Here is a 14,996-nt window from a genome sequence, read left to right as displayed (position 1 = left end):
GTATGACTAAATAATACATTTGTATTAAGAGCCAAGAAGCACCTTCTTAAATACATGTATGTAACCTATCTATTGAGAGAAGAAAAACATACCTTAACAGAGCAGGTGCAGGATCATCCCTTTCTGGAGGGCCTGTGATGCGAGCAGCTGTTGGAAATGACTTAACAGGTGGCTGGGTCATTGAATAAGGTGCAGCCTCCAACAAGTGCAAAAGTTCATCAAGAATGCTAACAATTTTTTCTACTTCCACTTCACTTATATTAGAAGCTTCTAATAAATGGTCCAAATCCATCGGAGCCTCGAGATCTACTTCTTCATTACTTTTGTTTCCTTTCTCTTGCCCAATATTAACATCATGGTCTACTTCACTCATGTTTGAAGGGACAGGAGTACTTTCTGCAAGATGAGAAGCCAACCTTTCCAAATCTGACAAAAGCTCATAGAAGTGGCATTTTTGCACTATAGCACTGCCTGCTGTCACAACCCTCACAGTTTGGTCAGTCAGTATAAGTTCCACTAACCTTTGATACCCACTTTTTTGTTCTTCTGTCTTACTGTTCAAGAATTTTTCCATTCCCTCTGCTACACTAACAAAACTATCCAAAGCTTTGAGTGTGTTTAGTTTTAAAGAAGATGACATATGTTCTGCAAACAACAGAACGAAGAGTTTATCAATAATACCTGCTGCTGAAAGGGCTGAAACTCCTTCAGACCCACATTCAGCCAAAGAAGAAACAAGCTTTGTCCCAGCTTTTAGCTGTCTGACATTCAGTGCTATAGGTTGTGTTACAGCTGTGTGAAGGCTTAAAGCATCCATGGTCCAGTCTACTAGTTGTTTCAGATGGTCCTGATCACTTTCAAATAGCTGAACATAACTCAAACCCTTAACCAGTAAACTCGGCACCTCTTCCAAAGCCATTACCCATTTGGCACCTCGGTCATCTTTGTATAGTTCAAGCAGTTCTTTTAACTTAACAGCAGCTTCTATATTTGCTGCACCCACTTTGTCTAAGTCAAGTTCCTTTAATCTAGCAACTTCATTTTCATATTTAGTCCTATAGGGAGGATTAAAGTATAAAAGAGGTCCTATGTCTCTGTCATAAGGATCATATGCCATAGTCGGCACGGATGCCAGATCTTCAGCGGTATAATCAATGTCAAAATTTAATTTATAATTTTCACGTTCCAAATCTGCAATTCCATCTTCATCACTGGAGATTTGTTCATAGCCATCATCTTCTACAAAATAAAAACAAAGATAGTTATATATCTTCCCTGTTGAACTTCAATAATTTTAGCATCATTAATACAATACAAAGTTATGTATTTGATCTAGCACTAAACTATTGCACAAATAATCCAAAGAATATGAATTCAAATACCACTATAGCAATTAGAAAATTTCAAATTCAGTTTAAAATCTGGGGTCACTAAAAATGATCATGAAGCTATCAGATAAAAACTAAACTGATTCACTCAGGTATTTTAAGGACGAACACTGTCATCCTTACTCAGTCTCATCTGCATGTGATTCTAATCTGACAAAACAGTTGACCTTTTGGGAAATATTGCTAGTCGTACCAACAACACATAGCACAAGACATTTCTTTAAAATAATACAATTACTTCTTCGTTTTCAGTACAGTTACACATACAACTGTAACATTCTGAAGAGATGAGAATTGTAAAATAATCCTAGAGTTTATTCAATGACAATTGCTCAGAAAGAATCCTAGACAACCCAAAGGACAAATGAAAATGGAAGAAATTGTAGTGATTTAAAAACAAAATGTGATAATTCAAATTGGTAAGCACATAATGCACCAGTGATCAGAAGTAGAGCACTCCCCAAGCTGCTCCACATGCAACATAACAGACTCAAGGAAATCATTGTACCACAGGATTCTCTGAGCTAAATTACTGATTATGTTGTTACTTGTGACAGGCATTGTTGGATTACGGGCTGGGATCACATACAGAGATATGTCTCTGGCAGAGGCAGCAGGCACTTGAGGAAGTTGTTCAGCATGATTGTCTATGCCTCTTCTGATGTCTGTGCCCCATTGTTTTTAATGAGGAAGCATTAGGTGTCCACTGCACACGTGAGGTCTTGCTTGGCTGTTAGGCATTATAAGGGATTGAGTGTATTCTTCATTTCCAAAACAGCATTCTAATTTTAACGTTGTTAATTTAAACTTGAATCCTTGATTTCAATTCCAGTGATCCTTTAAGAGGCCATCATCCTTTAACAGAGTTTAATGTGTTTTATTTGAATTAATTTGAGTTTATTTATTTCAAAATAGCTATAATGGCTTAATACTCATGAGAGACAAAGCCAGCAAAGGTCTCAGTAAAAGTTATGGTAAATGGCACAGTAAAATTGTCCAAGAGAATATTCAAGTTATCATGAAACCAGGTATTCACCATATAGTTCAATGCGGGTCATTAAACACATCTCTGGGCTCAGACATGAGGAAACCACATTAGATCTTGAAAATTCTACTGGAAAATATTCTCTAGAGTCAGCTGGGACATTCAGTTGGGAGGCAGAGAATTATAAGGCTGCATCCACATGAATAACCTACTATCAAGGAAAAGAATTGTATCTTGTGCCATTCTTCATCATCTGTGTTAGACCCACTGAATACCGATGGTACATTTGACACAGTTAGAAGCTATAATCTATTGTGATTTAATGCAGACAAATGTAGACAAAGAATATTTGTTTATGAAGTCATTCAGAGGAAGCCTAAACACAATTAAACGGTGATTTTTCCTGCTCCTTAAGTTTCATGTAGCCTTGAATGTAATTGCCGAATTTCCTCATTTACTTGGATACCAATTCAGTTATATGATCATAGAATCCCTACAGTGTGGAAGCAGGCCATTTTAGCCTAAGGAGTCCACATCGACCCTCCAAAAAGCATCCCACCCAGACCCAAACCTCTAACCTACTCCTGTAACCCTGCATTTCACATGGCTCATCCATCTAGCCTGCACATCCTTGGATTGTGGGAGGAAACAGGAGCATGCGGAGGAATGCGATGCAGAGAAACGAGGGGATTGTGCAAATTCCACACAGTGAGTCACCCAAGGCTGGACTCGAACCTGGGTCCTTGGCACTGCGAGGCAGCAGTGCTAACCACTGAGCCATTGTGCTGCCTTAATGTTAACCTTGGCTCTCAATCTTGAATTTAGATTTTCCTTTTGCATTTCTGGTGTTATTCTATTCATTCTACTTTCATATTCAATTTACTTGCATAGTTTTCATTGAATTTGAGAAGAATAACATTGAATGACCTTTTATTTGGTAAAGGTTTTCACTTCCCATCCAACCAAAAGTTGATTTGCACAATTCTGGAATTCTTTACAACACCGTACATACCATCAACTTCTTCCCTTGCTTCCTCTTCCACATCACCCTCCTCTTCTTCAATGCTTTCAACGGTTTGTTGATCTTCATCTTCCTCTTCTACTTCCGGATCTTCCTCCTCATCTTCCTTTTCCTCCTCTGGAGGCTCTTCCTCTTCTTCAGCATCGGTTAACTGTGCCTCCTGGTGATTGGAAGAATGATCTGGAGAGATGGGTTCAAAGTAATCCTCTCTATGTTCACTTTCATCCACTTTATCTGGACACACTGAAAGAATAAGCCATAAATCTAACCATTAGCGATACTTTACACAATACAAAAACAGAGTCTGCTATAAGCATTTATTTTACTATGAACATTGTCCGTTGGCATCCACTTCAACCACCTGTATTTATATGGTTTTAACAAATTTACTAATTAAGATTATGTCCAATTGAAAGTTGTAAGCAAACAAAGCAATTCATAACACAGTCGAAGCTTCTCTCCAAATATTCTCCCAACTTAGCAGTCACCATATACTGAACATTTCATTTGTTCAGAATACCATAAGACATAAGAGCAGAACTAGGTTATTCACACCATCTGACATTCAATGAGATCATGGCTGATCCCATAATCCTTAACTTCATTTTTCTAACTTACAACCAGAACTCTTCATTCCATTATTGTTTAATAATATGTCTATCTCAGCCTTGAATATACTCAATGACCCAGCCATGACAGTGGTCGACGGTGCCCTCCACCCTGGGTGCTGCCTGGCCTGCTGTGCTGTTCCAGCAATAAAGTTTCAACTTTGATCTCCAGCATCTGCAGACCTCACTTTCTCCCAGCCATGACAGCCCTTGGCAGTTAAGAATTCCACAGATTCATTGCCATCAGAGTGAAAGTTCCTCCTCATCTTCATCTTAAATGGGCATCCCTTAATCTGAGTTTTTGTCTTTTGGTCCTTGACACTTTAATAAGGGGAAACAACTCTCCATATCTACACTGTCAAGCCCATAAGAATCTCAGAAGTTTCAATAAGGTCACTTCTCTAAATTCCAATGAGTAAAAGTTTAACCTATTCAACCTTTCTTCACAAGATTTGGAGCAGCCGGTGTTGGACTGGGATGGACAAAGTTAAAGAAAATCACAATTTGCACAATTATATTTCATTTTACTCAAAACAAAATGCATAACCTACAGTCAATCCATGCAAGATTCTGTAAATCCCACTTTTGAAATAGAACCAGTCTGACTCAAGATTGAGACACTGACAGACTTTAACCTCACAGCTTTAATGCATTGTCTGAGCTGAGGTGTCACATTTTGTTAGAAAACCTCAAGTTATCTTGAGAATGTGACTGAAAAGGAGTTCTAGGATTTACATGTTAACGAACCAACACTAGCAAAACCATTCTAAAAGATGAAAGACTTAATCTAAGATTATTTAATACATTTCAGCCGCATGACACTGTAACCTATTGCTATAAATTCTGTGTCTTATGGTCCTACTCCACAGCCACCTGATGAAGAAGCAGCACTTCAAAAGCTAGTGCTTCCAAATAAACATGTCGGTCTATAACCTGGTGTTGTGAGATATTTAAAAAATTTTCTTCACAAGACAACATTGAATCCAACCTTCTCTGGACTGCCTCCAATGCCAGTGTATCTTTCTTCAGATAATAGGATTTAAACCTTTTATAATATTCAAGCTGTGGTTCTGACTATTGCTTTAGATAGTTTCAGAAAGTTTTCTCAAGTTTTACACTCCATTCCATGTGAAATAAAAGTCAAGAATCCATTTGTCTTCCTTATTTCCTGCTGAATTTGGACACCAGCTTTTTATATTTCATGCACTAAAGCCGCCAAATCTCTCATTTCCGGCAATTTGCTGGAGTCTTTCTGAATTTAAATTTTATTCAGCTCCTCATTTTTTCAAGCCAAAGTGCATAACCTTACATTTCCCCACACTATATTCCACCTGCCAGATTTTCACCCATTCACTCAACCTGTTTATGTCACTCTGTAGACTGTGTCACCGTCAATATTTGGCTTCCCACCTATTTTTGTGGCGTCTGCAAAGTTGGTGATTCACTTCTGGCATCCAAACCATCAATATATATTTTAAATAATTGTGTTTCCTGTAATACCGTCATGTGGACATCAAAGTTCAATATATGGCAGCAGCTTCCATGGGCAGAAGCCAATGCATTGTCATAACAACTGTATGTTCATGGAACCTCCCAACAGTTGCACAATGTGCATCTCAGAATAACGTGGCCGACTGATCCCTGTGGCACCCTACCAGTTGGACTGCTATCCTAAAAATGCCCCATTTATCCCAACTCTCCACCTTGTATTTATTAGCCAATCCTCTATCCATGGTAACAATACACGACCCCTCCACACCAAGAGTACTTATGTACTGTACTTTATTGAATGCATTTTAGAAATCCAAATATATATTACCTATTGAAGCATTTAACAAGGTCCCTCATTGTAGGTTGGCCCAGAAAAGTCAATCGCAGTGAGTTGGTAAGTTAGATATAAAATTGGCTTGGTCACACAACACAGACAGTGGTTGTGAAAGGGACCACTGTCGTCTGGATATATATTTATTAAAAAAATTTGAATCAAAGTATAGGTAGTTGGTTAGTAAGTTTGCAGATGGCACAGAATTGGAAGAGTTATAGATAGTGAGGAAGATTGCCAAAGAGTACAGCAGGATACAGAACTGTTGGAAAGTTAGGTGGAAAAATCGCAGAGGGAGCTTAATCTGGACAAGTTTAAGGTGATGCATTTTGGGAGGTTAAATGCAAGAAGAAAGTATACAATTAATGGTAGGAACCTTAGGATCGCTGATGGACAAAGAGATCGTGGGTTGCAACTCCATAGCTCCCTGAAAGTGGCAACATAAGTGGATAAAGTGATAAAAACAATGAAAAACATGCTTGCCTGCATCAGTCAGGGCAACAGTTGACAAGGTCATGTTGTAGCTGTATAAATCGTCAGATAGACCACATTTGGAGTACTGTGTACAGTTCTGGTCGCCACATTACAGGAAGGATGCGGACGTTTTGGAGAGTGTGCAAAAGATGTTTAGCAGGATGTTGCCTGAATTGAAGTCAATTAGCTGTATGGAGAGGTTGGACAAACTTTGATTGTTTTCACAAGACCACCAGAGGATGAGGGGTGACCTGACAGAAGTACAGCAAACTTTGTTTCAAACAGCACCTTATGAACTGGCAAAAAGTATATATCTGAAATACCAGGAATTTACTGTATTATCACAGTCTCTGTGATGTCCAAAGAGTCAGTTGAACGTGTAAGTGAGAATGCTGTCAATTTAAGGCAAAGTTGCATTATTATTGAAGTGATTTATGCTGCAAATAAAGTATACCAGTGATGTATGTCCTCCTTGCATTATATTGCTGTGTTTTTACATTAATTATGTGGATCTCTTGATCAACCGGTATATTTGATCAACTGTACACTCAAGGTCCATAAAACATTTGCTGTATATAAAATGACAAGAGACAGGTTTAGGATGGATAGTCAGTCTTCTTCCCATGGAAATGTCAAATATGAAAGGCGTAAGTTTAAGCAAGTGGGAAAAAGTTGCAAGGGATTTTCTTTTTACACAGAAGATGATAGGTGTCTGGATGAGCTGCCAGGGGAGGTATAGAAGCAGATATGATAGCATCATTTAACAGGCATTTAGGCAGACACAAGAACAGGCAGCTTTAGAGGGATACAAATAATGTTTAGGCAGATGGGATTAGTTTAGAATGACATTGTGGTCAGCACAGACATGGCGGGCCAAAGAACCTGTTACTGCGCTCTACTGTTCTATGCCCGATGTACTGGTTCCCCTTTTTCTATACAAGTAGCTTTCGCAACTCAACTGGAAGGATGCTTGGGCAATCAGCATCTTAAATAGGATAATGTCTAAAGTGATAAATCTAACATCTCTGAACAGGCTGATTAGAAAAACAGACTAACAAAATTAAAGGAAAACAATCCTAGCCTATCCAATCTTTCCTCACAGCTGATATTTTAAGGCTCTCTTGTGGTGCATTAGTAGTGTCCCTATCCCTGGACCAGGAGTCCTAGGTTCAAGTTCCACTTGTTCCAAAGGCGTGTAATAACATCTCTGAACAGGGTGATTAGGGAAATAGCTTAAATGTTAAAAAAAATAAAGCAAACTTGTGGAGAGGGCTCTTGTGACGGAGTGGTAGTGTCTCTACCCTGGATCGGGAGACCTCAGTTTTTGTACCTCCTGCTCCAGAGGTGCATCTCTGAACAGGTTGATTAAAAAAAAGTGATGTATCTAATACAAGCTTTACGTTCAACACCTACACAACACAACATTTGCATTTAAACATTTCAGTTCAAACAAAGGAATTACATAAATTTCAATGTTTGATGTCCCTCACAGCAACTGTCCAAATTTTTTATTCATTCATTCCAGCAAAATGGGCACTGCTGGCTGGACCAGCATCTATTGTCCATCCCCAATTACCCTTAACCTGAATGGTTTGGTAGAGCTGCTTAGAGGGCAGTTAAGAGTCAACAACATTGCTGTGGGGCAGCATTCACATATAGGACAGAGCAGGTATGAACCCCAAGGGGATTAGTGAACCAGATGGATTTTAATGACAATCATTCATGGTTGATTTTAGGCCAGCTTTTCTCAATCCAGATCTTTATTGAAGTCAAATTTCACCATCAGCCATGGTGGGATTTGAATTTACAGCTCAAGAGAATTTACATGGAGTACTGGATTACTAAAAGAAACTGAGGACTGTAGATGCTAGAGAGTCAGAGTCGAAAAGTGCTAAGCCAGAAAAGCCCAGCAGGTCAGGCAGCATCTGAGGAGCAGGAGAGTCGACATGTTGGGCATAAGACCTTCATCAGGAACGGATTACTGGCCTGGTAATATGACCATTACACCACTGCCTCAAACGTGGAAATCTAGCTGCTGAGCGACTTGAACTGAGAGCTTCTAACTCGGAGGTATAGGCACTACATACAAGAACTCTACCATCTCATCTATTGCTCTCATTCCAAATGAAAAGCATACGTCTAAGGGAATAAACAAAAGCCACAAAGCAGACAGGAGACAAAATGCTACCTGAAATATATTAAAACTTCCCATAACCCTCTCTCCTATCACAATACTGGCTAGAAAGTCAAACATCTTGTTATGTACAACCAAGTTTCACAATGGTATTGAATTAGATGACATTAAAATCCATCATTAGCATGAGCTAGTTGCAAAGGTGAAGTCAGGTGAGAGATGGAATACCCCAACAACAACAGCTACACGAAGAGTCAAGAAACTTGACACCACAACAATGCAGCCTGCTTGATTTACACTACATCACCAAAGTATCCACTCCTTCCAACACCAATACTCAACAGCTAGAAGATGCACAACAGAAATTCATCAAAGATCCTTCGACACCACCTTCTAAACCCATGAACATTACCCATGAAAGACAAGGGCAACAAAAGAAATGGTACACTACCACCTGCAAGTTTCCCCTCAAGCGACTCACCTTCCAATATGTGTTAAGAATCAGTGTTAAGAAGAAGGAAAACTCCAGTTTCAAACCTCTACTGCCTTGTGGTCAGACACACATGTAGGAAAGATTTCAAGAGTAAAACCTCGAGGAAAAAATCCAGAGCTGGAGCCCCAAAGGCAGTTTGTTGTTACTTACGATCTCGTTCTGGCAGCTCCTGCAACGGCGCTGATACCAAACTGTTACAGCTTTGCTGTTCCTTTGGATTAGCCAGTGTCGTGGAGTTTTTGGTGGCGGTGGAGGGGGGTGGTGTTGGGGTCGTGCTTAATGGGCAACAACTTGTTCCTCATAGCACATCGCCTAGACTTGCATTCTACCACCATCGCACCTGGAGAGGAAACTCCAGTTTCACCCGCATCGTCAAGGTAACATAGGAGCAGCAGATACCAGTCTTAAGTCATCGCTAGATTGGCGTACAGCACGACACTAGGGGTTGCTCCCGAGAAAGCAGAGAGTCGGCTTTGCAGTAAAGAACAGCCTGATGAACAAAGTAGAACCAGGCAGCAATGGCTCAGAGCAACTCATGCCTCTTCACCTCAACACCACAACAGGCCCAGTCACCCTTGTCAGTGTGTATGCCCCAATGCTGTCCTCCATGTCAGTCTCAAAGGACGAGTTCTACGACAATCTTGCGCCCCTCATTAGCAGAATCCCTAGGAAAGAGCAACTTGTTTTTCTGGGTGATTTCAACGCCAGCATGAGTGCAGACCACAACTCGTGACCTTCCTGGCTTGGGCATTTTGGTGTGGGCAAAATGAATGAGGATGGACAGTGACTGTTTGAGATTTGCACTTTCCATGATTTGGCAACACTAATTCCTACTTCCAGACAAAGCCTCAGCATAAGGTTTCCTGGAGACACCCGCGCTCAAAGCACTGGCACCAACTTGATCTGATCCTAGTTAGGCGTGCCACCATCAAACACGTTCTCCAAAGGTGCTCTTACCATAGTGCAAACTGTGACGCAGACCACATCTTAATACGTTGCAAAGTCAGGCTCAACCTAAGAGATTCCATCGCCCTAAGCTATAGGGGAACCCTCTCATCAATGTCAGCAAGATGTCTCAGCCAGACCTTGTGCAACAGTTCTTAGAGGCTTTCGAGAGAAAACTCAGTGCCTTGCGACACGAAGACTCTGCCACAGAGAAGGGGGAAACCTTGCAGGGCACCATGCACCTCACATCCCTGGCTATCTTCGAGAAGAAGACGTGCAAGAGACATGACTGGTTTGAGGCTAAGGCAACTGAGATGACCCCTGCCGTTGAAGCCAAGCGTGTCACCCTAGCTGAGTACAAGCAGTCAGCTAGCAGGAAGAACCTGCAGATTCTCAGGGCTGCCAGGAACAAGGTTCAACAGACTGCCAGATGTTGCACTAACAAGTAGACTAACAAGTACTAGACACAGCTAAGCGAGGAAATAGCCGTTATAACAGGGAACATTAGGGGAATGTACCAAGGCATCAAGAAGGCACCAGGACCAGCTCATAGCAAGACGGCCCCACCCCCCCAAATCCTCTACTGGGAAGCAATCACAGACAAAAGGCAGCAGATGGAGAGGTGGGTTGAACATTACTCCAGACAGTATACTGTGTCCACTTCATCACTTGATGCCATCACATGCTTGCTGACCATGGACGAGCTAGACACAGAGTCATCAGTAGAAGAGTTCAGCAAGGCCATTGACAGCCTGGCCTCATGCAAGGCCCCGGGTAGCGATGGGATTCCTCCTAGTCTGATCAAGTTCTGCAAGACTAGCTTACTGCTCCCATTGCATGAAGTCCTCTGCCAATGCTGGCAAGAAGGAGCTGTACCGCAAGCCGTGAGGAATGCCAAGATCATTGCCTCTACAAAACAAGGGCGAGAGAAGCAACTGCAACAACTACAGAGGCATCTCTCTCCTCAACAATGTTAGCAAAGCCTTTGCTTGGGTCATCTTGACTCGCCTGCAGAAACTGGCAGAATGTGTATACTCAGTCACAGTGTGCATTCCAAGCTAAAAGGTCAACAATAGACATGATCTTCTCCCTTCACCAAGGCAGGAGAAGTGCAGAGAACAGAAAATGCCCTTGTATGTCACTTTCATCGACCTCAGCAAGGGATTCGACCTGGTCAGCAGAAACGGCCCTTTCAAGGTTCTCCTGAAGATCGGTTGCCCACCAAAACTGCTGAGCATGATCAAACCCTTCCACAGTAACATGAAGGGGACAGTACAGTTCCAAAGCAGCTCTTCTGAGCCCTTCAACATCCGCAGTGACATCAAACAAAGCTGCGTCCTTGCTCCCAGACTCCTTGAGATTTTTTTTGCTATGCTCCTGAAACATGCCTTTGGCATGGCAATGGAGGGGATTACTACCGTACTAGATCAGACGGCAGGCTCTTCAACCTGGCCCGCCTTACACCCAAGACAAAAGTACACGCAGCAGTCATCAGGGACATGCTGTTTGCTGATGATGCTGCAGTTGCAACACGCACCCAGCAGGAACCCCAGTTACTGACAGACCACCTCTCTCACACTTGCAAGGATTTCAGGCTGACTATCAATCTGAAGAAGACAAGTGTCCTGGGACAGTACACAGACGCATTGCCAGTGACCACCATTGACAACTACAAACTCAATGTCGTCCATCAGTTTACTTACCTTGGCTCTACCATCACTGACAACCTCTTTTGGACACAGAGGATTGGGAAAGCAGCCTCAACTCTTGCTCGCCTCACGACTCGAGCATGGACAAATCCCAAGCGGACAGTGAAGACAAAAATGTCAGTTGACAACGTCTGCATCATAACCACACTGCTGTACAGCAGTGAAATGTGGATTACAGATGACAGACAAGAGAGAAGACTGAACACCTTCCACTTGAGGAATATCTGCCATATCCTGAGCATACCCTGGCAAGACAGTGTCCAATGCAGCGGTCCTATCTCACGCTGGCCTTCCCAGCATGCACGCTGTGCTCTGGCAGCGGAGACTGTGCTGGCTGGGCCAGGTCCACCACATGCAGGACGGCCACATCCCAAGGATATCCTCTACGGAAAGCGTACACCCAGGAAGAGACCCACTGGGCATCCCCAACTGTGCTAAAGGACATCTGCATGAGGGACATGAAGGCACTTGATATCATTATGGAGTCCTGGGGACAGCTTGCAGCTGACTGCATGAGATGGAGAAGCATCCTGAACCAACATCTCAAAACAGGGGAAAAGCAGCTGATGAGCACTGCAGCAGACAAACGGACACAAAGGAAGGTATGCAGCAGTTCTAGCAGATCAACGACCACATACAGATGTGACCTCTGCGATCAGGACTGTCATTCCAGCATTAGTCTCTTCGGTCACAAGCAACATTGCTTCAGGGAAGCAGAAAGCCAGAACAATGAGGATGCAACCCATAGTCAGCCATGACCGAAAGGGGCCTCACTTTCAGCGTTATTTGGATAAAATCCTGAATTGTCTGCCTAATGGTAGATCTACCTTCAGCATATGGCTTGTAAGCAGGTCACAAAGGCAGCTCATCACCACCTTCCCAAGGACAACTGGGCTGATTCATGTTGGCCCAGCCAGTGACACCTACATCTCATGAGTGTATGAGAAGGTCAATAATGACAGACAAGTTGAAAAGTTATGTTCATATTAGTTGCAGAAAAGCTTTGAATGCAAACGTCTGGTTAGCTTTGAGGTTCATGGTTGGAAATCAAAGGCAGAATATTGCCATGGGCTTATAGTCACCAGTATCAGGGTAAAATCTGAAAAACAGCACCCAGATGCAATTTTCTTGAGACTGGCCACATTTGCTAGTCAATTAAGCTCAATGGGCTCTCAAAACCACAATGCCAATGGCTCTGTAACAGTGCTGTAGAAGCAGACTGCTTTTTGAAGTATCACAGAGAGATGAAATTTCAACACTGAAGTTGTTTTCTGTCCAATTTCATTTCAAAATAAAAATTGCACACAGGATCAGGTACACATTTATGGAAGGTGAATCCCTCAATTGTGCAACCTCAGGCTACAACTGAAGTCTGGTACACGAGTAGCCGGAGTGGAGGGTCGGTCCCCAAGATTCTACAGGGACCTGCTTTGAGCTACCATACTTTCCCCAATGTCTCACAAGGTCCTGATGCTTCTGAAAACTCTCTCATATTTGGGCTTAATACATTCATTCAGAGCAGTGTGAATCAGCGCGACCAACAGGGTTATAAACAGCAGGGAGGCGCAAAAATAATGATGGGTATAGACAGAGTTAATGGTATTTGTTTTTTCTCTAGGATGGAGGATTTCATGACAAGGGACACATTTTTAAGGTGAGAGGAGAGAGATTCAAAATAGACGTGGGGCAACCTTTTTTGCAGAGGGTGGTTCACATGTGGAATGAACTCCCAGAGGTGGTGGTAGATTGGGTTCAATTGTAACATTTAAAATACATTTGGATAAGTACATGAATAGGAAAGGTTTGGAGGGATATGGGCCAGGAGCAGGCAGGTGGGACGAGTTTAGCTTGGGATTATGTTTGGCTTGGATTGGTTGGACTGAAGTGACTGTTTCTGTGCTGCATGACTCTATAAGCATAGTGTGGAACTTCAAATTGATGGAGAGAAGTTGGAAATTCAATGAAGTGCAACAAAGTTTTGGCAGAAAGATCATGGAGGGATAATATAAATTAAAGGGCACAACCCAAAAGTAGGTGCAGAAGCACAGGCACATGGATGTATATGTGCATGTCATTAAAGGTGGCAGGAAAGATTAAGAGAACACTTAATAAACATAAGGTATTCTGGCCTTTATTAATAGGAGCAAAATTAAGAAGGTTACGCTGAGGTTATATAAGACACTAGTTTTGCCTCAGCTGGGGCATTTAATCCAATTTTGAGCATCCCACTTTCGTGAGAACGTGAAGGTACTGCAGAGAATGCAGAAGAGTTTTATAAAAATGGCTCCAGTGATGAGGAAATTCAGCTATTAGATTACTTACAGTGTGGAAACAGGCCCTTCGGCCCAACATGTCCACACCGACCCGCCGAAGCGCAACCCACCCATACCTCTACATTTACCCCTTTAACCTAATACTACAGGCAATTTAGCATGGCTAATTCACCTGACCCGCACATCTTTGCGACTGTGGGAGGAAACCGGAGCACCCGGAGGAAACCCACGCAGACACGGGGAGAATGGGCAAACTCCACACAGTCAGTCGCCTGAGTCGGGAATTAAACCCGGGTCTCTGGCGCTGTGAGGCAGCAGTGCTAACCACTGTGCCACCGTGCCGCCCACATGGTGATGATGGTAGATTGTAGAAGCTGGGACTGTTATCCATGGAGAGAAGGCCAAGAGAAAATCTGATTGAAATATCCAAAACCATGAGAAGTCTGGACACAGTAAATAGCAAAACAAATGGCAGGGCACAGATTTAAAGCAAAATTATCAGTAAAGATGTGAAGTTGATACAAGGAAAAACATTTATAGAACAAATAATTAAGGTCTGGAATACATTGTCTGAGTGTGATGCAGACAGGTTCAATCGTCAGGCTCAAAAAATAAACTAAATATTCCAAGAGGGTTATTAGGTGATGATTGTCACACATAGAATACTCAGTCCAGAGTCAATATAGGCACAATAGACCAAATGGCCTTTTTAACAATGCAACTCTGATTCATTGCCCTTCCACTATTCCACCTTGAAGAAAATTACTCAGGTCAGGATGATGAGGGGAAATTAGCAATCAGACAAGCATTGAAAATTTGAACAAGCTATAGTATAGCAGCAGTATTGCTCGACTAGTAATTCACAGCCCTTTGGGGTCATGGGTTCAAATCCACCATGAAACGGTGAAATCTAACTTAGTAGAAATCTAGTACTAAAATCTACTGTAATGACAACTATGTAACCATTGGCAGTTATTATAACAACCCACTTGGTTCACTATAGTCTCCTGACCTACATGTAACTCCAAACCCAAGAAACATGACTGACTTTTAACAGTCTTGACAGCCCATCACTTCAAAAGCAGCTTACTCCAATATGCTGCATTGGTATGTTTAGAATAGAATTAGACCCTAACTCAAGTGT

At 42.1% G+C, this 14,996-nt stretch overlaps 1 protein-coding gene across 3 annotated transcripts in view; it reads right to left on the bottom strand.

Moving 5' to 3' along the window:
* virma (vir like m6A methyltransferase associated) overlaps positions 1 to 14,996 on the bottom strand; it is a 107,528-nt gene that overhangs the window by 72,656 nt on the left and 19,876 nt on the right. For all 3 annotated transcript variants that reach the window (XM_043688052.1, XM_043688054.1, XM_043688053.1), the window contains exons 7-8: positions 3,386 to 3,637; positions 93 to 1,239 (exon numbers count right to left, since the gene is read on the bottom strand). In XM_043688052.1, the coding sequence (XP_043543987.1) occupies positions 93 to 1,239; positions 3,386 to 3,637 (1,399 nt within the window). The remainder of the gene's footprint in view (positions 1 to 92; positions 1,240 to 3,385; positions 3,638 to 14,996) is intronic.

The sequence above is a fragment of the Chiloscyllium plagiosum genome, chromosome 4 (assembly GCF_004010195.1).
Source record: "Chiloscyllium plagiosum isolate BGI_BamShark_2017 chromosome 4, ASM401019v2, whole genome shotgun sequence".
NCBI classification, from domain to species: domain Eukaryota; kingdom Metazoa; phylum Chordata; class Chondrichthyes; order Orectolobiformes; family Hemiscylliidae; genus Chiloscyllium; species Chiloscyllium plagiosum.
The sequence above is the reverse complement of the archived record's forward strand: the minus strand, read 5'-3'. Positions and strand labels throughout refer to the sequence as shown.